Source organism: Podarcis muralis, chromosome 1 (assembly GCF_964188315.1).
Source record: "Podarcis muralis chromosome 1, rPodMur119.hap1.1, whole genome shotgun sequence".
Lineage (NCBI taxonomy): Eukaryota > Metazoa > Chordata > Lepidosauria > Squamata > Lacertidae > Podarcis > Podarcis muralis.
In genome coordinates, this window is record NC_135655.1 from 74,120,026 (window position 1) to 74,142,230 (window position 22,205).

The 22,205-nt window shown below is 44.6% G+C and overlaps 2 protein-coding genes across 12 annotated transcripts in view; both read right to left on the reverse strand.

Moving 5' to 3' along the window:
* Window positions 1-1,186: 1,186 nt before the first annotated feature.
* MRPL23 (mitochondrial ribosomal protein L23) lies at window positions 1,187-12,881 on the reverse strand. 2 transcript variants are annotated; one of them, XM_028733778.2, is made up of 6 exons: window positions 12,772-12,881; window positions 11,630-11,752; window positions 9,998-10,080; window positions 8,422-8,495; window positions 6,418-6,547; window positions 2,817-2,951 (listed from the first exon to the last, which is right to left on the reverse strand). In XM_028733778.2, exons 1-5 carry the CDS (start codon window positions 12,786-12,788, stop codon window positions 6,458-6,460), a joined length of 387 nt encoding a protein of 128 aa, XP_028589611.2. In that variant the 5' UTR covers window positions 12,789-12,881; the 3' UTR covers window positions 2,817-2,951; window positions 6,418-6,457. The 2 variants fall into 2 exon arrangements, with proteins under 2 accessions (XP_028589599.2, XP_028589611.2); XM_028733766.2 differs by lacking the exon at window positions 6,418-6,547 and having other exon boundaries at window positions 1,187-2,951.
* Window positions 12,882-15,787: 2,906 nt separating this feature from the next.
* TNNT3 (troponin T3, fast skeletal type) overlaps window positions 15,788-22,205 on the reverse strand; it is a 42,800-nt gene continuing 36,382 nt past the window's right edge. For 9 of the 10 annotated variants that reach the window (XM_077931409.1, XM_077931406.1, XM_077931399.1 and 6 more), the window contains 2 exons: window positions 21,661-21,701; window positions 15,788-16,178 (listed from right to left, as the gene is read on the reverse strand). In XM_077931409.1, the coding sequence (XP_077787535.1) occupies window positions 16,130-16,178; window positions 21,661-21,701 (90 nt within the window). In that variant the 3' untranslated portion in view covers window positions 15,788-16,129. Of the gene's footprint in view, window positions 16,179-18,789; window positions 18,831-21,660; window positions 21,702-22,205 lie in introns of all 10 variants that reach the window. The other variant, XM_077931397.1, reaches the window with a different exon arrangement.

Below are 22,205 nucleotides of genomic sequence, written 5' to 3' on the forward strand. Positions count from 1 at the left end.
AACTTCTGCTGGTGGTATTTTTTTGTTCTGAGGGCATATTCAGTCAAGCAGCAATGTTATGCAAAAATGAAGCCAAAGTTCACCAGAAGCAGCTTAGCACCATTGAATCCCCAGGCAATCACTTTCTCCTTGCCTAAAGTCAGGAGTCAGGAAGAAATGCCCTACTAGGAGCTGTGTGAACCAGGTTATGTATCATAGGGTGAACAGAACATCCTTATATCTAAGCTGAAAACTTGCTCAAGTCAGCTTAAAGAATGTATTAATTGCTTCTGCGCGCATACACACACACACACACACACACATATATATATATAGACAGCCGTACTTTAGTCTTTGAACAGCTTGCTTCTAGTTTGGGCTTCCAAACAAGGCAAACCTGGAATTGAATGTTCCAGTTTGCGAACGATTTTTGGAAGCCAAACGTCCAAGGGGGCTTCTGATTGGCTGCAGGAGCTTCCTGCACCCAATCTGAAGCCACACTTTGGTTTTTGAACGTTTTGGAAGTCAAACAGATTTCCGGATTGATTCCGTTCCACTTTCAAGGTATGACTGCATATGTGTGTGTGTGTGTGTGTGTGTGTGTGTGTGTGTGTGTAGAGGCAATATTTTGGTGGGGAAAATTTTATGAATTAAGCTTATAATTAAAAAGCAGGCGATACGGGTAAGAATGACCCCAACACTTTGGTAGATGTAGGAAACTGTCCCCCTCAGACTTCTATACGTCTATTATGTTGCACTGAATGTGCTTTGCCTTGGGATTCAAATATTATTCCCTCTTGGGAGACAATGGTCTATCAACTTGGCTTCCTGCTTTTGATTGAGTAACAGTGGAAAAATTGCATAGCTGGCTAGCAAAAGGGGAAAGGAAGATCCCAAGGGAAAGTGGGTCATCCACAGGCTTAAGCAAGCCTGACCCACTGATCACTCAGGATTCTAAAGGAGTCTGGATATAAAGAAAGGTACGCAAGCTAAGCCAACCTCTATAAGCCAGGTTAGGCTATGTGCACCAGTCACAAGGGCTTAGGTCTATTGCAGCGAGTAAGTCAACAAAGCCCCAGCCTTTGGCTGGGCACAGTGCAGCTCTGGAGCTCAACAACAGAAAAATGCTCATAGTCTGCCACATCCAGCATGTTTTCCCCTCCTACTAAACAGTGGCGGAGGCTTTGCTGAATTAAAGAGAACTGAGGAGGGGAAAGGGTCATGTTTATTGAAGCACACACTGGTGGTTTAGGTAGCAGCATAGGCCTCTGGGATATCCAGCCACTGACCACGACATCTGAATTAGTATTTCCCTAAAAAGCAACAGAGCTCAGCTTCCACAGAGCAGGCTGCCTAATGTTGTGCCATCTTCATTGAAAACTGAAAAACAAACTTGAAAAATAAGAGATAAGAAAATGGAAAGCAGGACTAAGCATACACAAAAGCGCAAAGAATTCTTTAAACAAGAATCAAGGCAAATGGTAACCTTTTCCCAAGTCACTGTAACAGATTCAAGTCGGGGAGAGAAGTGCAGCCTTATGCAATGATTTGAGAATCCTGATAGACAAAGCCAACACACTGACAACACACACAATAACTAAGTGGGCAAGGCAGTGCTTTTTACTGGGTCAGGAGCTCAGTTTGTGTATACGCGTTCTGAAAATTCAGAACGATCTTTCAGGCTGCAGGAAGACATTGCGCGATACCTCCGCTCCCAAATACGCCATTGTGCTAGTGTCTCATTAATGGTGCCCACATCAATCCCACACACCCAGCAGGGTCATCCCTGAAACAGAGTGAGGTGCCCAAAGTATGAGGCTGTCTGCCAATTCAGATTCAGGTAGGTAGCCGTGTTGGTCTGACGCAGTCGTAATAAATGAAAAAATTGTCCGGTAGCACCTTAGTTGGTCTCTAAGGTAAAGGTAAAGGTACCCCTGCCCGTACGGGCCAGTCTTGACAGACTCTAGGGTTGTGCGCTCATCTCACTCTATAGGCCGGGAGCCAGCGCTGTCCGCAGACACTTCCGGGTCACGTGGCCAGCGTGACGAAGCTACTCTGGCGAGCCAGAGCCGCACACGGAAACGCCGTTTACCTTCCCACTAGTAAGCGGTCCCTATTTATCTACTTGCACCCGGGGGTGCTTTTGAACTGCTAGGTTGGCAGGCGCTGGGACTGAGCAACGGGAGTGCACCCCGCCACGGGGATTTGAACCGCCGACCATGCGATCGGCAAGTCCTAGGCGCAGAGGTTTAACCCACAGCGCCACCCGCGTCCCTGGTCTCTAAGGTACTACTGGACAATTTTTTAATTTATTTTGACTGCATCAGGTCAACACGGCTACCTACCTGAATCTAGAACCATGGAAGGCACCACATTGAGTCGCATGAAATGGAACTTAGTGCTAAGTTGCTACTGGACAATTTTTTTATTTATGCCAATTCAGAGATAGCAAAGGTCACCCCAAATCTTGCATATGGCCCTCATGGTTACAGTATTGGCTGTCCCAGCCTTTCTATACGCCAGTAAACAGCGTTGAAATAAAACTATTTAGACCAGGAAAAGGGGAGAGCAACAGCCTAAATGGAAAAGGCCTTTGGGATGGATAGAGCAGTTAGCATTTCCATCCACAAAAAGAAACATCATGAGCTGAAATGGAAAGAGCTGAAGTGATCCTGCTGCACAAAAGGAGTATGAGCAGTGTATTTTCAAAAGGATTTATAGAAGTGGGGATGACGTCCACATAATGACAGTACAAGATGAGAACCCATCCTGGGTGCAATGGTCTGAGTCCCTCCGAGCTGCTTCCATCAAAGTCCAAACCAGGTGGGAACGTCTGCTTGCCTGGGGTCGCCTTTCTGCCTCTGCCTCTCATCTTCCATAAATTTCTTCTGGGTATCTTCAAAAGAGCCGGGCTCAATGACTTCTTCTTTTTCTGGAAACAAGTCTGGAAACTGAAAAGTTTGTCCCGCAGCCTAAAGATAGAAAACAAATGCTTAATCTCATGTTCTGGTAGCAGCTACAAGTCTTTCAACAGCTGTGGGAAGTTTCAGCTGGTCCAGAATGTTACTGCCAACCCCCAAAAGACTCAGCAGAGCTTGTAGGAAGTTAGATGTAGAATATTTTATCTTACCTTTCCTCCAAAGAGCACAGGGTAGCATAAATCCCTCCCCCTTTTTAATTCTCACGGCAACCCTGCAAGATGGGCTGGTCACTCTGTTGGCCTAAGATCACCCAGTGTGCTTCATTGTTAAGTGGAGGTTTGAACCCATAACACCTCAGCCTTAGTCTGACACCCAAACGACCGCACCACACTGGCTCTCTGAGTGCCACTTACTACATAAATAACAGGCAGGCAAATATCCAGCACCGGTTCAATAATGACCCAGATGTCCATGCAGAAAACAGTGACTTAGGAAATATGGTGCAAGGATGTGTGGTACCATTCAGGAAGCAGGTGGTCAGATCAAAAGATGCTCCTGCCTAGCCAAAAGATCAATTGCTGGAGAGAACATATTGAAAGACTGTATACATTTACAAAATTACATTTCTCGATTGCAGCAGGTGTGAGTGACAACACCAATCCAGCAGATGGTCTTGGGTTACCTCAGAACATTCTTCAACTCATTCTTTCCCCCCAGACTAATGTATCAAGAGAAGACAAATGCACCTCCATGTGGATAAAATTGCTGGGGGGGGGGGCAAACAGCAGTTTTATGGGTACTTTTCCCCTTTAAGATAGATATAAAAGTGGTGGGGACAGAATCATCACTGAAGTGGATCAATTAGGGAAGATTTTCAGTGATCTTCTCAACCCTGGGTCTGGTAGCATTTGGTCCAGAAGTGTGTGTGTGTGTGTGTGTGTGTGTGTGTGTGTGTGTGTGTCTATCCGACAGAGAGCATGCATTAAAGCACAGACCATGGCTATTGAGTGCCTCCATGTCTGCAGACCGAGGAAAATGATATGCTAGACAAAACTGTGTAACGATAGGAAATAAAAAGTGATTCTTGAAATACATGTAATTCCTGAAATGTAGGATTACATTTACAGCAATCACTCCCCATAATGAAGAGAGTCCATGCCAGCACAGAGAGCGCTGCCACAGACTCAACGTCTCCCATTTGGAAAACAATCATCAGCTGACCTTTTCGCTTTTATTTAACAGCAGGAACCTATTATTCGAGGACAGCATTCTATTCCGTTGACATTATCTCTTTATTTTTCCATAGTGTATGCAGTGTTGACAACCTCATTAAAATCAACCCTGTCAGCTTTCCATTCAATTCAAGTAGAGAACTTGGTATAATAAAACTATCAGACAATAACGTCGCATAGAAAGAGGTGTTATAAAAATATTGTCTGGGGCTATTTTGAAACTGCTTTCCAAAATACCTTAACAGCTTTAGCCCACCCCTAAAGAACTTGGAAATCAACAGCATATAAAACTCAGAAGACATGAGCATTTTTGCTGCATTTCTACAAATCAAATTTTGCTTTGCAAGCTAACTGAGCTTTTGCCAATGATAGCGGTCTCATGCAATTATTTTGGAACTAGGCCCACAAGAAGGTGCAATTTTAGCTTTCTACATCTATGGCTTCTCACCCTACCGCACAGGTGACAGATCTTGGTCCCAATTTACAGAGATCCAGGCCTCAAAGCAGAAGCACTACTATGTCATTCCAAGTTCTAACATAGGAAGTCAGACCCCTACATACATAAGAGACCATTTCCACCACTGCATGCCATTGCCAAATGCAATTTCTCTATCCTGCACCTCTAATTCTGCCCTTTAGGAAAGATCCCAGAAACATTTTTGATAACTGTTCCGGAGGTCTACTGAAATCCAAGCTTGAACATTTTCCAGAAACAACACAAGGAAGAGAGAGAAAGGGCTTTTAACACCTGGGAGCATTTTGGTTGTGTGCTGTTGCTGTCCACCTTAGTTCTAAAGAAACTAGAAAAACAAAATAAAGCAACAAAAATAACTCCAGTATAGACACCATGGGCAGCATCGGAAAGTCACCAAGCAACATTAGCATGGTTGCCACCTGTCCCTTATCCTTGCCTGCACAATGTCGTCATTGAGTGATGTTTCTACATATACCAGGGTTGGGGCTACTGCCAAGCTGAAAACTGAGAGGCCTTGTCTTAAGGTAGACATGGGACCTTCTGTTCTCAAAGGGCAAGGATATGGTCTGTGGGATGAGCCAAGGTGCTAGCCCTTGAACTTTTCTTCTGCATGCTCAACCCTAGTCACAGAGTTGGGAGGCTGAAAGTATGCTGCTCAGGGCAGATGTTTCCACGAAATGCTACATCTCTTTCCCATCCTCTTCATTTGTTTCAAGTAAGAAGGCATAGGGCAATGCTCAGACATGATAGCAGAACTAGACAATACCCTTCCAGCTATCTAGGGAAAGTGCTCCCAGTTCCCAGTTCCAAGGCTGGTCAAAATCAAATATTGAGCAGAAGTCAATCTGTTTCTGGAACCTTTTAATAAATAGAAGTCAGTGCAGACAAGTTGGCTCTTTCCATCTCTTGTTTTGCCGAGAAATGCTGATCTTGGCCAGCGGCCAGATAGGATTTGAAACAGCCAAGACATTACATTGAACTCTCAGAACTGAAAGCCTTATAAATCCTCACAATACCATGCAGTAATTTTGCACTGGTCAGATTCCGGAGTGCTGAAAGCTTTATGAAAAATAGTTACTGTGCATGTTCAGTAGCTAGTTTAACTTGACCATTTTGTAACTTCAACTATATCCAGAGGAATAACTACACGCCGAGGGCTAAATATCCATACAGAAACCCTATATAACAAATAGCAAAGGCTGCAAGTGTAAAAGATGGTGGTTTATTACTCACTGAAAGTCAAATCTGAACTTCTGCCATATTTACAACCATTTGTTTAGGACCCATGGTCAAAATCTCTCAGCAGGGTCAATGGACATTTGTTATGGGTCTCGTTTAGCATAGGATTACAGCTATGGGAGCAATGAACCTTACAAACAAACCACTTTGCTCCAACCAGGGAAGGTGTACTATGATCTCAAAGACCCACACTCGTCAGACGGACTGCTGTGTTCTGAAGCAGCTGAAGCTTCCACAGAGCCATCCATGAAAATCTCGCCCTGAAGTTCTGAAGGCATACATGACTGTAACGGGATCCAAACCAGGGACAGGGGAGAAGTGCCTTACTCCTTCTACTAAGTTGTTTGCACTGTAATTTGATGAACAGTGACTCTCTGCAACAGAACCAGCAGGCTGCAAAAAAACAACCAAGAACACAGCTGGCATAGTTTGCACGACCCCCAAACCACATCACACGTGCCAGCCGTGAACTATTCGAAGCAACAAGCTTCAGAGTTTTTAGAAGGTTCCAAGACGATTATGCTAGCCACTAGGTCACACACCCTTCTCAAGTGATTTGGCATCAGCTAACCTGGTAAATGCACCCGCAGATCTTGCATGCCTGAACCTCACTAACAGCAGGAGGAGAGGGAAGAAGGGCAGAGAGCAGCTGAGGTTCTCCAGGCACAGAAGCAGTTTCCATTTTGATATATAACCTGGTTCTAGTTTTTGAAGCATAAAAGGCAATCATTAGTTCTGCATCATAATCAAGGCTACAAAACGTTTTCTCCTCGGGAAGAAGGGAGAGAGCACACCAAGAACAGCCTGAAACTCCTGAAGGTGATATTGACCACAAGCACTAATTTGAGGTCATTTGCAGTGGGAGACAAATACCACCTGCACTGAACTATTCACTTGCCAAGTTTGGTGTGTGTGTGGGGAAAGAGTCCTCAATCTTCCAGACAACCTGGTCCTTGTGCATGCGAGTCAATTCTCTACTCTCGCCCGTACGGCTATGTGTTATATGATGTCTAACACATCAGGGTTTTCATCTTCCAACACTTGAAATGCAATGATTAATGTGTGCATATTATATTGCATAAGTTGCCCTGGAAACTAGAAGCTGATGACTTCCAGAGTAGGGAAACGTAACTGCTGCCTTCAAGACAAAACAATATTTCTCAGATGCGTAAGAATGCCAGCAACCAAAGACAAAGAATACAGGGAAGAATAATGCTGCCACCTACTGACTCTTTCAGGAGGCAAACATGAAGACCTTCCAAAACAGATGGCTTTCTGAAAGGATTACCCGGAACGTCTAAGAAACATGAACTTGTTTGAGCTTTGGACTTGTTTACACCAATCAAGGGGCGAAGCAGGGTTTGAAGCAAAGGAAGGAGGACGGAAAAGAACCTCGGAATGACCAAGGACTCCCTTCTTGTCTGTTTCATCCTGGACTAGCTCTTTGTGAAAACGATACCACATCACGAACCAAGGCAGGAAGCTAGAACATCCTAGCTCACCTTTGCAAACAGAGCCTAGGGGAGGGAGCTGATTTATGATGGCCACCACCTCAAATGCATCCATTTGAAAAGTCGTATGCTCTCCTCAAGTCATATAAATCAGGCCTTAGCAATGTTTTTCCTCCTACGTCATTCATGAGTAATATTATTTCTAATGTAATACTGAGTTACGCACAACTAAGCAAGAAAAACATAACAGGAGCCCTACAGGATTAGCCACTAATTAAAAACTAATGAGAAGTGGGTTTAAAAAAAATAGGACTATTGGTTCAAAGACTTCCCAGTCATGAGGAACTGAAGGTGTCATTGTTGAGGGCTACACGCTGAGGACACCAAATATTAAAAGAGAATGGCTACTAATATTGCCAGTAAGATTAAACGATTTCACTCTACAGCTGTCCTGTTCAAATGTGTGTTCTTCAGCTGCTGCAAAAAAAGTGAGAATCCAGTTGTGAGACTAGCAGAATAGACATGCCATTAGCATCACAGAGTCAACATTCTGAGTCCATGAACTTCTGCACTAAGAGAACAGTGAACATTGGGGATAAAAGCACTTTAAACAATTTCTCAGTCACCTTCTTGTAGCCCTCAGAACTGTAACATCCTGGCCCAGCCTCTCCCCTCAAGAATGTGAGATAAATATGTCAATAAATAAAAATTAATGAGAACCTACCCAAGTGACACTGATGCAAAAACCCCACATATACATTAAGTAAAAGAATGTAAGTCTACCCCCCCGCTCCGACCTTATACCGTGTACAACATTAATGTCTCACATCGAATATAACTGATTTATAGAAAAGACTATGTGACCTGAAAATAGAGACAATGAACGTATTTTTCTAACCCAATAAAATCTTTAATAAAAAGTAAATAATGATAATAATACTATTAGTTCTTAAAAGGGGAATAAATCAAATCAAAACAGGCAACTGAAAAAATGAGAATCTACCAAAAACTACACTGTGTAAATGAAGGACCATTATGCAGATCTGCCTAAATTGCATTAACTTTAACGATTTTTAAGATTTAGAATGTTTGGGCCCAGCCACTTGAGAAACTCATTTACTCACCAGCTGTACATAAGCAACTTTGTAATCAGGCTTCTTGATTCGTCGATTTCTGTGATCCCTCTGCTTCATTGAACCTGTTAAGCATATGAAGGCTTCACTTCACTTTCCACAAACTAGCAATTCCTCCCTTCCCTAATAAATGTTTTTTTTCAATTAGAGTCGGTTCTGATCTTTGGGGGAAATGAGTTTTGTAGTCTCACCAATGCCAAAGATGTAGCTTTACTGCCCATGATGCTGTTTTACACTGTAATCAACTTTCTATTTAACTGCATGAACTGCAGGTCATAGTAACACACACAGATAATTAATGCAAAGCATCAGTACATATTTTTTTTTTAAATCCACATATTATTTCACGGTACAAGAGAGAAACATTTTACTGAACTAAGAGAAGCATCCACATTGGCACAGTTCAAGTTCCTCAGCCTGACCTGTCAACCTCAGCATTATCTATGCACAGCAGAAAGTTGTTTCTAAAATGATGTAAGTATTTACAATTAATACAGAACCCAGAAAATATACACATTTGGAACAGTCTGAGCTAAATCTCCACACATTTATTATATTTCCTCAACCCCCCCCCCATTCTCTCTCCTCATGCACACGTACTAGTTTCCAGTGGTTTAGGATTCTATAAGGAGGATGGAAAGTTCATAGAAATCAAACTCCCAGTGGACTGTGCTCACAGACAATAAAGCACTCAGCATGGTTAGAAAGTTCAACGCAGTCTGTCTCATTTATTTGGCTAAGGGTGCTTTAGCAAACCTCACATTTTTGCCCTTTACTTATCCATCTCCTTTATATAGTCATTTTCTCTCTCTTATAAATTTGAAGCTCTTGCAATCCTGAGTCTCTACTGCCCTGTACTATACCAATGATATTCTTGAAGGAAAAACATACTCCAGACTTTCTTACAAAGGGGCTGGATTGAATTTGAGGACTGCATTTTCTTCCATTTAGATTTCCTGCCTTTCTTCTGCCACGGAGCTCACTGCAGCATGTTTGTGGTTCTGAAGGAGTCTCCCACCCAAGTACTGGTCAGATGCAGACCTGCTCAGCTTCAGCAAGATGGTGGGCCTTCAGACCATAACATTCCTAAGTCCTGGGATAGGTGGCAAAAATCAATTTTGGACAAATGCAAACACATTTTCCATGGTGTTTCCTTGTCCAGAATTGAGTTTGGTTTATGCCTTTGAACTTTATGAAGATGGACCTGAACACTCATTTGTTTCAGGGCCACCTTTCTCAAATTTTCAGCTTTGACCACAATCCCCCCAGAGGATGGCTGGATTATTAGTAAATTCTAAGGATTATATATGAATCATTAAGGATAGAGTGTAATCCACGTGTGATCCTCCCAGGAATAAGAAGACAGAGATGATAACAACATCAATACAGGAACTGTTTCAATTAGAAAGAAATATAATCTTGTTGTATTGGGCATCAATAATCAATAGCAAACAACTGCCTCTCCAAATAAGAGCGAATTAATTGGGAGGGAGGGAGGAATAAACTGAAAGAGTTCTGTTGGAAAACAGGACTCCAAATGCCCTCCAAACGTATACAGAAGACTCACCGTGCTGTATCCTGGTTCTTATAGCAGCCACAGGCACTTTATATATACTTTCAAGGTAATCCTTCAATTCCACTCTTGTCATTCTGCACCAAATGCAAACAATTACAACACAAAAAGAAACACTTCTAGCATATATATATTTTTTAAAACGGTAAGATAGCTACATAACAATCCATGTCTTTGGGAGAAATATATTTGGCAGGGGGGTGCAGGAGATGACTTTTATTAACACAAATCAAGAGGTTTTTTTAAAAACACCTGGAGATTAACCCAGACACAACAGAGCTACTGTTGGGTGTGGGTTCTAGTCACCCAGGAATAGCTGTTCAGCCTGTTATGGATGGAGCTGTGTTCTTCCTGAAGCAACAGGTCTGCAATTTGGATCCAACCCTGCTCATGAATGCTCAAGTGGCAGGGGTGGGCAAGAGTGCCTTTGTCTGATATGCCAACTGGGTCTTTTGCTGGAGAAACCAACCTATGCACTTGTCACCTCCAGGCTAGATGACTGAAATGCATTCTTTCGTTTGGTTCGTACATCAGCTAAGCCCAACCATGGCTTGACAATAAACACACAAACGTACAGGCTCTGTGTGAGGAGATCATGGCTGCATTGCTCTTCCACAGTTATTCTGTTGCTGCGCTGAGATAAACCATGGCTTGGCTTAGCATGCTCTCCAAAGCCAGGCTCATAATTTAACTTTCACCAGACTAATAAAGAGCTGTAATCAAGGTTTGTCCATGGTTTATGGCTCATGGCTTGTCCTGGAGAGCTAAGCTGGGCTCATACAGCCAAGGCTTAGCTCAACTCTGCCAAGCCCAGCGGGAGAACTAGGGAGGAACAAAGCAGCCCCCAGGATCCCGCAAATTCACATTATGTCATAGTTTGGATTAATGTGACATACAAACCAGATCTATGTGAGCCTGTGCTTGAAGAGAGCCCAGACATTTCAACCTGTTTGGAATGCCACCACTGGATAGTGTCAAGGGAATTAACAGTACCACTCTATTCTGCCTTGGTCAGACCACACCTGGAATATTGTGTCCAATTCTGGGCACAATTTAAGAAGGATGTTGACAAGTTGGAACGTGTGCAGAGGAGGGCTACCAAGATGATCAAGGGTCTGGAAACTACCTTACCAGGAGCACTTGAAGGAGTTAACTATGCTTAGCCTGGAAAAAAAGGAGACTGAGAGGAGATATGATAGCCATCTTCAAATATCTAAAGGGCTGTCACATGGAAGAGGGAGCATGCTTGTTTTCTCCTGCTCTGGAGGGTAGGACTCAAGGCAATGGATTCAAGTTACAAGAAAGGAAATTCCGACTAAACACTCGGAAAAACTTTCTGGCACTAAGAGCTGTTCAGCAGTGGAACAGACTCCCACAAGAGGTGGTGGACTCTCCTTCATTGGAGGTTTTTAAGCAGAGGTCGGATGGCCATCTGTCACAGACACTTCAACTGAGTATCCTGCATTGCAGGGGTTGGACTAGATGACCCTTGGATCCCGTCTATGATTCTAAGCCTTGTCTTTGTCCTTTGGACCCGGAACACTTGCAACATTCTGGGGAGATGTCTTCTTGAAGTGTTTCATTTTAACCCAATAAGCAGACGTTCCTTTCTTTGTATGTACTTACTCCATGGGGATGCGGAATTGCACAGTGTCTTCTGGCTGTGGAACACCAGGCCTCACCATTGTCAAGAAGTAATCTGTCCGGAAAACCCTTGTTTGAGGATTTCCATACTGGTACAGGGGATATCTATAGATGGAAGTAATAAATAATTCCATTGGGGGGACTGGAATTCTTAATACAAATTATTTCAAGTACATTTATTACAAGGAAGTGGGAATCATAAACTCGCCATCAAGCTATAAAAAGAATAAATCTGCTATGAAACTTTAGTTTTAAAGAACAAGCTGCTTCTTTTTCCTTATACCGTACTTTTTGCTCTATAAGACTCACTTTTTCCCTCCTAAAAAGTAAGGGGAAATGTGTGTGCGTCTTATGGAGCGAATGCAGGCTGCGCAGCTATCACAGAAGCCAGAACGGCAAGAGGGATTGCTGCTTTCACTGTGTAGTGATCCCTCTTGCTGTTCTGGCTTCTGAGATTGAGAATATTTTTTTTGTTTTTCTTCTCCAAAAACTAGGTGCGTCTTGTGGTCTGGTGCGTCTTATAGAGCGAAAAATACGATACATCTATCTAAGGAAAGGTGATCTAAATGAATTTATTCTATTCCAAGCAACTCCAACTAAACAAAGACGATACACAGCAAAAAGCCTGCATTTGCTTAATAACTGGATTTTCTATTTGATGACCTCCAAACAGTAGAGCACAGTGACAAAAATAGGGATACATTCCTTGAAGCAACTCCCATCAGCGTGGCCAGGTATGGCGGGAGTTCCTAGAACTGTAGAGCTGGAAGAGACCGAGGGTCATCTAGTCCAACCCCCTGCAATGCAGGATTTATTGCGGGTCGATGGCGCCTGGAGGGCACCACGCCGGCTGCCGGCCTCCCTGCCTCTGCCTGCCCCGCTTCGCCCTCCGTGGCGTTTATGGAGGAGCCGCGCTTGGGACTCGACCCGGGGAGCCTCTCGCCCGCCGGAGGTCAGCGGGGGCAGCGCCTTCCGGGCTGCGCCACCACGGCCGCGAGGTTCTCGCTAAGCCCGGCAGCCCTTTCAAAAGAAGCGGGAGCTGCCGCCGTCAGAGTCGTACCCGGCACGGGGCGCAGAAGCGGAGCCGGAGGGAAACTCCCTCCCTCGCGATACCGGGCACTTACAGAATTCGCCGGGCCATGATTCCCGATCTCCTCCTCCGACGCGCTCCTCACCCCCGGAAGGGGCGGGCACATCCTGCTGCGAGAGGGAGAGCGCATAGACGTAGGAACTTATAGAGCGGCGATGATGGCTGTTGTCCGGGGTGAATGTTGGCTCCTTTAGCCCCCTTTGTTCCCCTCCCCCTGCTGCAGGCGCGGGGGTTTCCAGCCTCAGTGCTCAGACATTCCTCCGGTTGCAGCAAAAGCCAGCCTGGTTCAGATCCCTTGGACTCTGTTCCTATGGGGTTACCCCGGAGCAGGCACGTACGAGTCTTCGTATTGGGCTGCACCACTACCAGCCCCAAACCAGTGCTCAGCCCCATGCAGCTGCATTGCGTTTGGGATAGCTAAAAACTATTGGGAGAGACGCGCTACCTCATTTCAGTTACGTTAAAAAACTGGGGGGGGGGGGGGTCCTGTCATTTTCTGCGAGCGGAGCCCACTTCTCAGAAGGGACCCGGAAGTTTGATTTCTTATGGGCGTCGAAATTCAAATCTGCGGATACGAGCAGCTCATCTTTGCTCTCGTTCCCTGTTAGTCTCAGTGAAAGGACAGGAACGCTCCTCATTCAAAGAAACTGCACACGGCACCATAGAGATTTGGAAGTAGAGTGGGTCCTACATATTGTATTGCGCGTACGGCTGCATTCAACTGGAATGCGAAAATGCACGTTGCGTGTCACGTAGTTCATTTTCTATCTCTATGGGCTCCCTCCGATTAAGCCCCTCTTGCTATGCGCGGAGAATTTAAATTAGAAAGTCACTCTATCGCCCCCTGCAGGGTAGATAGGCTCGCTGCACCCATTTGACCTTGCTTGTTCCACAGAGCTACTGAAAGGAAGAAGGTGAAGGGTGACCTTTTGTGCATCTGCAGCTGGAATTGGTCCGCTTTGGGATTCATTTGAGAGAAGCGATGCTGACCTACATCGCAGGTTCCTTATTAGCCCTCTTGAGATACTGCATGATAACTGCGTGATAAGTGGATCCAAGATGGTGACAGGTGGGAGAGGCTTGTAAATATGCCAGTCAGTGGGACCCCCCTGTTCCTTATAGGCACATGAGACGGGCAGAGCATCTCCATCGTGGTTCATAGCCATTGTCCTCTGTGAGTTTGAGGAGCCCTCTTTTAAAGCCACCCAAGTTGGTGGCCATCCCTGCCTCCTGTGGCAATGAGTTCCATATTTTAATTATGTGCTCTGTGAAGAGGAACTTTGCCTTAGGTGTCCTGAACCTTCCAACATTCAGCTTTGTTTAGAGAACACTGTGCAGCTAAAGCAATCAGCTGAGTGTATTCCTATTCACAAGCTCAGTTTACGGACACGGCAAGGCAGTGAAACCTGCGGACAATTTAGTCGGAACTGCCCTATCTCAACCTGTTCTTGTGGCTATTTGGAAAGTCAGTGGATTCAGCAAATAGTGATGTCTCCAAGCTATTTAGGAAGGGGGGAAAGCTCTCTTGATGCCTCACTATGATCAAGCAGAATGGCCAGCCTTTATTTGTTTATTTAGCAGAGCCAAAACTGAATGTATTTTCATGGCCATTCCCAAAGATCCTTGACAATATGCTTTGCATGCTGAACTTTAAAGGCCAGAGCTCCCTCACCCTATGGCCACATTCTGGAAAAGGACTTGTCCAGATGGTTTTCATTCAAATCTTGCAGGTCAGGAGAGTGCAGAGCCCAACTTGTCTCGGGTGGTCGTCTTATTGTACAGCATTTGTGTGGTGCTGCAGCCTGGAGGAAATTCCTATTTTCCAGGTGTGCAAAACAGCTAGTTAAGGCACACCAATGGGGTCCTGCTGGCTGAATCCAATGCTGTGTAGTTCTTGTCTGTGAATGTGACTGAGGGTGTTGATAAAGGAATGAGATTTTTTGTGGTTCCATCTTTCCAGCCAGCCACCTCTGCTTTATATTTTGGAACGTTGTTTGTTTGTGATACCTTTAGACACCTCTTCTAAATTTTTGCCTGATGGTTTGAGATTTCAAGGACCAGTTTTCGTCTGTTTGGATACAACTGGGCACTACTTTGAGTCAAAATGGCAGTCTGAACTTTTCAAAATTGCACTGATTTGAAACACAGATTTCAAAATTCACTGGTTCCCCTCCGCCCTTGTCTCTTAGAATTCCTGAGCTACACTAGATATGAGGCTGCTAGTAAACAAATAATTACCTTTCCTTTATTGGCAAGGGCGGGAGATCCTATGGCCCTTCAGATTTTATTGGTCATGAGCTCCCATGAGACACGGGGATCATCCACACATCTGCTTGTCATGTGATTTCTAGGCAGGTCCATCTTTTGGCCCACCATTTCCCCTAGGAAAACCCCCTGCTTACTGCTGAATTGGGGGGGGGGGGGGGAGAATATCAGTCAGGTTTTCTGCAGAGTGACATTAGTTCCAATTCAGCTGTAACTGTGGAGTTTCCTGGACAAAAGAAAAACATTTTGGATCCTTGCCTATAAATCACAGGAAAAATGGAAATGTAGGTGAGCCCTCAAGTCAGCATGTCCGGTGACCAGATATGGTGGGAGTTGGAGTCCAGCAACATCTGAAAGGCCACAGGTTCCCCATCCCTGTCCTAGAGGCTCAATGCAACAAAGTTAACAGGGATTTAAGAAGAGTAGTCATAGTGGATAGCTAAGAAAACTCAGTGGAGTTACTTCTAAGTAAATATGCACAGGATTCAAGTATGACTTATACTGTGATACCTCCAGATGTTTGACTACAACTTCCATCATCCCTAGCCTCACTTATTGTGCCTGGCAGTGTTGTGGAGTCCAGAAACATCTGGAAGGCCTCAGGTTCCCCACTGCTGTTGTAGCCTTTGCTGGGTGTAAATCGGCACACATGTCATGGTCTGTGGCTAAATTCTACCAGCCGTCTGGGCCACTAAACATTCTGGTCCCAGGAGAGGGCAGGGGGGGGAGGATGCGTTCTAAGACAATCACAGAATGGAAGAAAATGAAGACGCTAGTCAGGAGTGTATGGCTGAAGTACATTATCGGTCACACTTTATTTACAAAACCAAGTGATTCATACACTGCAATCTACTGGGCAGTCAGTGTAGGGCTGGGATTGGGGAAATAAAAGGACACACACAGCAGGTCGTAGGAGGTGTCAGCAGGGAGTCATCTCCGTTCCAGGGCACTGGCTCTGGAAGATGTGGGAGCCCTTGAAATAAGCAGTAGGCAATCCAGGCTGATGTTGCAACTATGGTTTTGCTCAGGCGAGGGAACGGAATTTGTGTTTAAAGAGGAAAGGGGAGGCCAGCGATCTTTAGCCATGCCACCGCTGAAGATTCTGCCTGCAGGCACCTTCCGGAACTTTACTTCCAGCGCCCTCCAACTTTGCCCTTGGCTCCGGCCTTCTTGCTGCTGTAATACAGATACGAGAAAAACACGTCAGCGCGCCAGCCACAGCCACATCCTTTACCAACCCTTCAGTGGGCGAGTCACTCAACATTTCTCGTCACCAGAACAGGCCTGATCCATGTCCCTTTAACTGGGTACATCAGCATTAAAGTGCATGAAATACGTTTTATCATTGAACCAAGGAGTGGCCAGCTGACCATCTATGGGTATGAGCTGGCCTCAGAAGCAAATTTATCTCACCCCATGTGGTTAAAAAAAAGTGACAACAGGCCCCCAGTTTCAGATTTTCCAGAAATGAAAATTGCATTACACCTCTGGATTTCATACAGCCATTGCTAAGCACATGTAGCCCACAGCTGTGAAGCTCTTGTAGCTAGGTAGTGCCAGGTTTATTATGTAGTCAGGTGACTTATGAAAGGGCAATGCTGACAGTAAAATACACTTCCAGCTCCTGGACCACTGTGTCACAAAAAAGTGGTCCCCGGGAATGTAGAAGTTACCCATTCTTGACTTAAACCATTAATGATAACAATGTGCAGAAATGCTTACTACTTATTTGATGAACCATGGCAGTTCACAAAAATACTTTTTCTTCAGAATTGCACAAATGCCTTTAAACTTTACTGGAACGAATCACCTATTCTCTCCCCCCCACCCCCCAGGATCCAGGAAACAAGGAGATAGTCCCGGAGTTCTCCCCTGTGGTGGTTCAAATGATTTCCAGATTCCTTTATTTTGCAAGCAGATAAAGCAGCACCCAAAACATGCACAGCACTTACCTTTCTGCCATGAGCTAGGTCTAGTTCCAGGTGAGTGAGTTAGTCTAGTGTTAGAGTCTCCGCACTGTGGCAACAGCAGATCCCTCTTGCAATGCTTGTTCATTGCTTACTCCTGACCTTCCCATGCACATCCTGATAAGGCTCCTTCCTGAAGTTACTGAACAGTTTGCACACTATTTATAGCTGGGTGGTACTGCAAGTTGCCCAGCAAACCATCCTGGATTAGCAGCCAGGGACTGCCTGGAATAAAGGTTCCTTAGGAAACTTCCAGTACTGACTCATCCATGGAAGGTATTCAGATGCAACAGCAACAAGGAGTATCTTTTGAATGCTTACATGGCTGCTACCAAGACCAGTGGATTTGTTCAGCAGTAGGTTCACCTATGGCAGGATCTGCCACAGTGACATACATGCATATACACACACGGAGAAGACAGAGTGCATACTTTACCTGTCATTTAATGCAGGTGGACACTCTATTCTGAAATTAAACCTTATACATGAGAGACAAGGGGCTGCCAAGTGCTTTCTCAGACAATAGAGACTGGCATCCTATCACTGACATCTCCACCTGTACTGCCCATATAGCAAACATGGCTTATGAGGGTGATGGCACTGCATTGTTGCAGCAGGTCTTGTTAGGAGTGCTGCTTTGCAAAAGCTTCAGATCAGCTCAAGAACTTCTGGATCCATCTCAATGGCTATTCTGTTGCCATTGTTATCACTGGGTCCCAATTTATACTGAAATACAGCATGAAGCCCTGAGACTTTGCTTTAGAATTTTCAAATATTCCTCCTTCTTTTTTTAAGTGTTCTGATTTAACAATAAAGAGCCACTTCTTACTTTAGAATGCCACACCTTCCGAAGCAAATTATTTTAAAGTTCAATTCAAATTTGACATCTGGACCACACAAGTCCGCTCAAATGGAATATGCTGCTGATACTTTTCTTACCTTGTCTGAAATTGACATTGTTTATTCATTAATATGAGATGCTTCAGCATGAGGCAAGTGGCACCAGCACTTAATACTTGGTTTTTTATCATTTGGAATGACACAGATTGACTTCAGACAAACAAAAATCTGATCTGTCATTAATTCCATTCTGCATAAGGAGACATGCCTTTTTGGCTGTTTTCCTTTCCTCAGTGTAGACGATACTGAGCTTAATGGACCAATGGCCTGAATCTATGTAAGGCCGCTTCCTATCTTCATCCTGTGTTCCAGTATAGACTTGTATACGAAGAACAAGCAAGCACAGAGTTGCTCCTTTCTTCCACTCTTCCCCCAACTACCCATTCCCAATCTTTGACAACTTTCCCTCCCAGTGGCCTTCATCTCTGATGCATTCGGTTTCTTAGTGGACACATGCAACAAAGAAGACATGGACAAAACAAGCAGGAAGGGATTTGAATTAGGTAGGAGGAAGGGGAATTTTTAAAGGGTCAAGTGACCAGTTCAAAAGAACCCGTTGGTGGCCCATGGTGTCCATGTGGTACCGGCAAACGTGGATGAGATTAGTGTTATTACATCCTGTTCCTTGCAGTGTCAGAAAGCACAAAGGAACTGCAGCACAGCCCCAGGTGAGCTTTGCTGAGATTGCAGGAAAAGGGGTGGGTTCTTTTGCATAGTAAGATTCACTTCAGTTTTGCCAATCTTTACTATAAGGAAGGGAGAGGGGTGGAATTTGTCATTCCTGCTTCTCCCCCCCCCCCTCCCCAATCCCCCTCGCAGCAGAAAAGAAGGGCAGCAAGACTGAAGTGACCGCTGACAAGCGTTGAGAGCAGATTTTTCTGTACTTTGGGCTGGGAGAGGGAGACAAGGAGGTTACTCACTGCTTCTGGGCCTGATCAATCCGGTTCCTGAGGGTGGTGATCTGCAAACAACATATGTGACGAGGTTTTTAAAAGTGATCTCGCTTCCCATAGTGGAGGGAAGGTGGGTGGTTGTTACCTGGCAGCAGGGCTGCTGCATGTAGATAGGGTGGGATCCTAAAGTCTTCCCTTTGGGATGAAAAGCTTTGAGACAAAGACATTGCTAACCGGCAGTAAACTTACCAGAAAAGTTGTTAAATGTTTATAACGGCACCCCAGTGAGCAAGAAATGCTGTTAAAGTGTTTATCCAGGTTTATTTCAAGGAACCTGACTACATTATGGTTGGTCAAATCGTGGCAAGAAAACAAGAACAGGAAGATCAAAATTGCCCTTTCTTGGGAACTCTGGAGAGTTTGAAAGCTTTTATTTTAATACAGGCATTATGATGCTGTTCCTGAAGTGAGCTGTCTATGTATGTGTTATATCATCCCCTTTTCCCCTGCCCATCTTCACAGTTCAGTTGCAGCCTCTTCCCCAGCCCATAAACATTGCTGGAGATTTACCAGCCAGTTAGCAAACATTGATTTGGAACACAGAGAATGACCTGTGTTGAAGAGGAGCTGGAAATGGATGGACTCCAAAGCTGGAAGTTTAACCAGTTCAGTTTGCTCAGCTTAACTCTGACGCTTCTCCTGGGAGCTGCCACATTGGAAGCACAAAGCCCACATCGGCCTCCACCCTACAGGACTCAAAGGAACCTTTAAAAGGAGGGAGGAGAAACTACGGTGCTCCCATAAACTTATGGCAATGGAAGTTTTCCTATGCATAAATGAAAAGATAAAAACTGCCAGTGTCAATTGTAGGAAGCCATCTGCTACATAACCAAGACTGTGACATCCCCTTCATGTTACCACAGCAGCAGCACAACTGCTTCTACATGGTAAGAAGGGCAATGGCTGGGACATATCATGGAACATATGATTGGCTCCAAACATTACTGTGCTACCGCATGGAAAGAAGCCAATGCACAGAAAAAGGCTATTATGCTCCTCTGCCACATGTGAGGGGGTCCCACAGAAATGTACACAAATCTGAGTCTTGTGCATCCTCACCAGATGCACCACTTGTCATCAAGTAATCCACTTGATGCTATGCTCCACATTGTTAGCCAAAGTAAGAGCTCCCAAAGGGTAAAGGAAGGAAATATCAGAAATAGGCATCAACCACAGACATTTGAAATCAGCTCCCAGGCTCTGATAATTTCTGTGGTTGTCTCATTTTTTATTGGAGGGGTGCTATGTTTTGAGTTGTGACAGAAGTCAGGGGAAAAAAAATATAATTAATTGTGTGCTTGGTTAATGAGCCTTTCCTATAATTCCAGTTACTCTGGTCGCCATGTGGCATAGGTTCCTCAGCCCCTAAGAAATAAGGTGAGAAAACAAGACAATTGTCCTATTAGACCCTGGCAAATTCAGCATAGTTAAAATTCTTCATTAGCCTTATTTATATTATTCTCAGGAGTCCTTGAATAGGTCACCCAGCAATATTATTTCTTGTCCTTTGAAACACACTTTAAACCAATGCAAGAGTTCACGTTTCATCCTTGTCCACCATTTTGGATTTTGTTGTCCACCATCTTGGATTTCCATGGCAAGCAGAAGCAAAGAGACTCTTATCACCAGAAGCAACGGAACGACATGAAAAGAAAAAACTTGGCCACCGGATATACTTACTTTGCAGGCAAAATCTGCCTTGTGGAACTCCCTAATGGCTCTTGGATTGCCCTCTTAAACCAGGTATTTGTTAAGGAACCAACTTCGCTTTGCTCACCAGCCTAGCCTCAGGGTTTAGGACTTACCTTCATTGCTAAACCTGCAGTAAGCTGAAGACAGCAGGCATGGCACTCAGTCTCCTGGGAAGAAAAGAATCGGCAAGCTACAGGCAAGCACTGAACAGCAACTTGGCTTGCTGTTGCTCTAACAAGAATGCTTTCTTTCCATTCTTCCTTCCTTTTGTGCTAATTTTGTCTTTTCTTTTGTATGAATTTTGTCCTGCTGCCTTGCTTATTTCCCTTCTATTATAGACTCGCCTACCTGCCCCTGCCCCCTACCTAGTTCCTGTGTTAAAAACAATTGTCCCTTTTCTATTTCTAATTCAAGCATTAAAATGTCATAAGAACTAGCTTGCTGGATCTAGATCAAGCTCCACCCTATCCAACATGCTGTTCCCACCAGGAGCCAGAGAGATGCCACTGGGAAGCTCACAAGCAGAGCAAGGAGAGGATGGCCACCCCGCATTAAAATTGTCTCTCTGGCTCTGCACACAGTCACAGTTCTGGATTCTCTGTAGGACATGGCCAAACTTATAAGAATCTCCCTAACCAGCCACTGCTTCTCACCGATCTCCCCATGGAATACACCCCATGGATTAATCTGAGGACTGCAGCTCAGATCCTATAGAAATAATTCTATTGAAAGAGGCTGACATCGTATTTCTGTGGTTGTGTTCTATGAAGCTTGAGATAACCACCGGATTCAAGAATTCCCTGCCGATCCTGCCCTTCATTCCCAGTCCCCCTGTTTTGCTGCCATCATCCAGTTAACCTACAAGATGCCTGAATCCAGAGGTCCACAGGCACAACCACTATATTCTGCAGTGTGTGACCCTGCACCCGTATTCATCCGCTTAACCTGTTCTGAGAGCGAATGGAAGGAAAGAACAGCGCCATGTCCAATGCTCAGCTTCTTGCTCTCTGTGCCAGGAACTGAGTGCCAGCCTCTTGTCCTGCGTGAACCTGGAGCACCCGGACTCTGGGCATGCAGGAGGCTCATGCACGCAAAACAGCCTTTTTTTGGCTGCTTTTGTCATGTGGGCAAACTCTTTGTACTTACAACTTGGACAGTGCCTCCACCCTGCAACGTAGTGATAAAATCTAAGAGAGATCGAGATAATTATATTGGCTTTGGGGTCCTTTTCAAATCCAGATGTTTGCAGTATGTACTCAGAAAGAGGTAAATAGTCCCGAATAACACATTAAAAATCTCTGCTTTATATCGTATCTTGTAAGCAAAATGCAAAGGATTGCATTAATATTCTAGCACAAGGCAAATGCTTTAACAGGGAGTCCATCAACAGATACCCTATTCTTATATACCATCAAAGAACTGAGTCCAAGCACAATGGGGCAGATTTTGCACATCGGTCAAGTTCCGTCCTCCCCCAGCACAACTAGTTGTCCTCTCTTTCTAGGTTTCAGCTTTCGTACATGTATAAGGAGGGTACCACCTGTACAGTATGCATAGGCCTGGCAACGTGCGATTGGACTGCAGGTTCTTTAGCTTTTTGCACACTAGATTTTACACAAATACAGAGTGGTTTCTCTTATCACATGGCAGGAGAGCAGGGGCTATGCTCACATTTCGTAGAGAAATTTGGA

Bases quoted from the DNA above. Each gene is read 5' to 3' on its own strand.
- MRPL23 (XM_028733766.2), bottom strand. The intron at 10,081-11,629 runs GTAAGTACATAC...CATTTGGTGCAG, and splicing joins CAATTCCGCATCCCCATGGA to AATGACAAGAGTGGAATTGA. The intron at 2,952-8,421 runs GTGAGTAAATGA...TTCTATCTTTAG, and splicing joins AAGTTGCTTATGTACAGCTG to GCTGCGGGACAAACTTTTCA.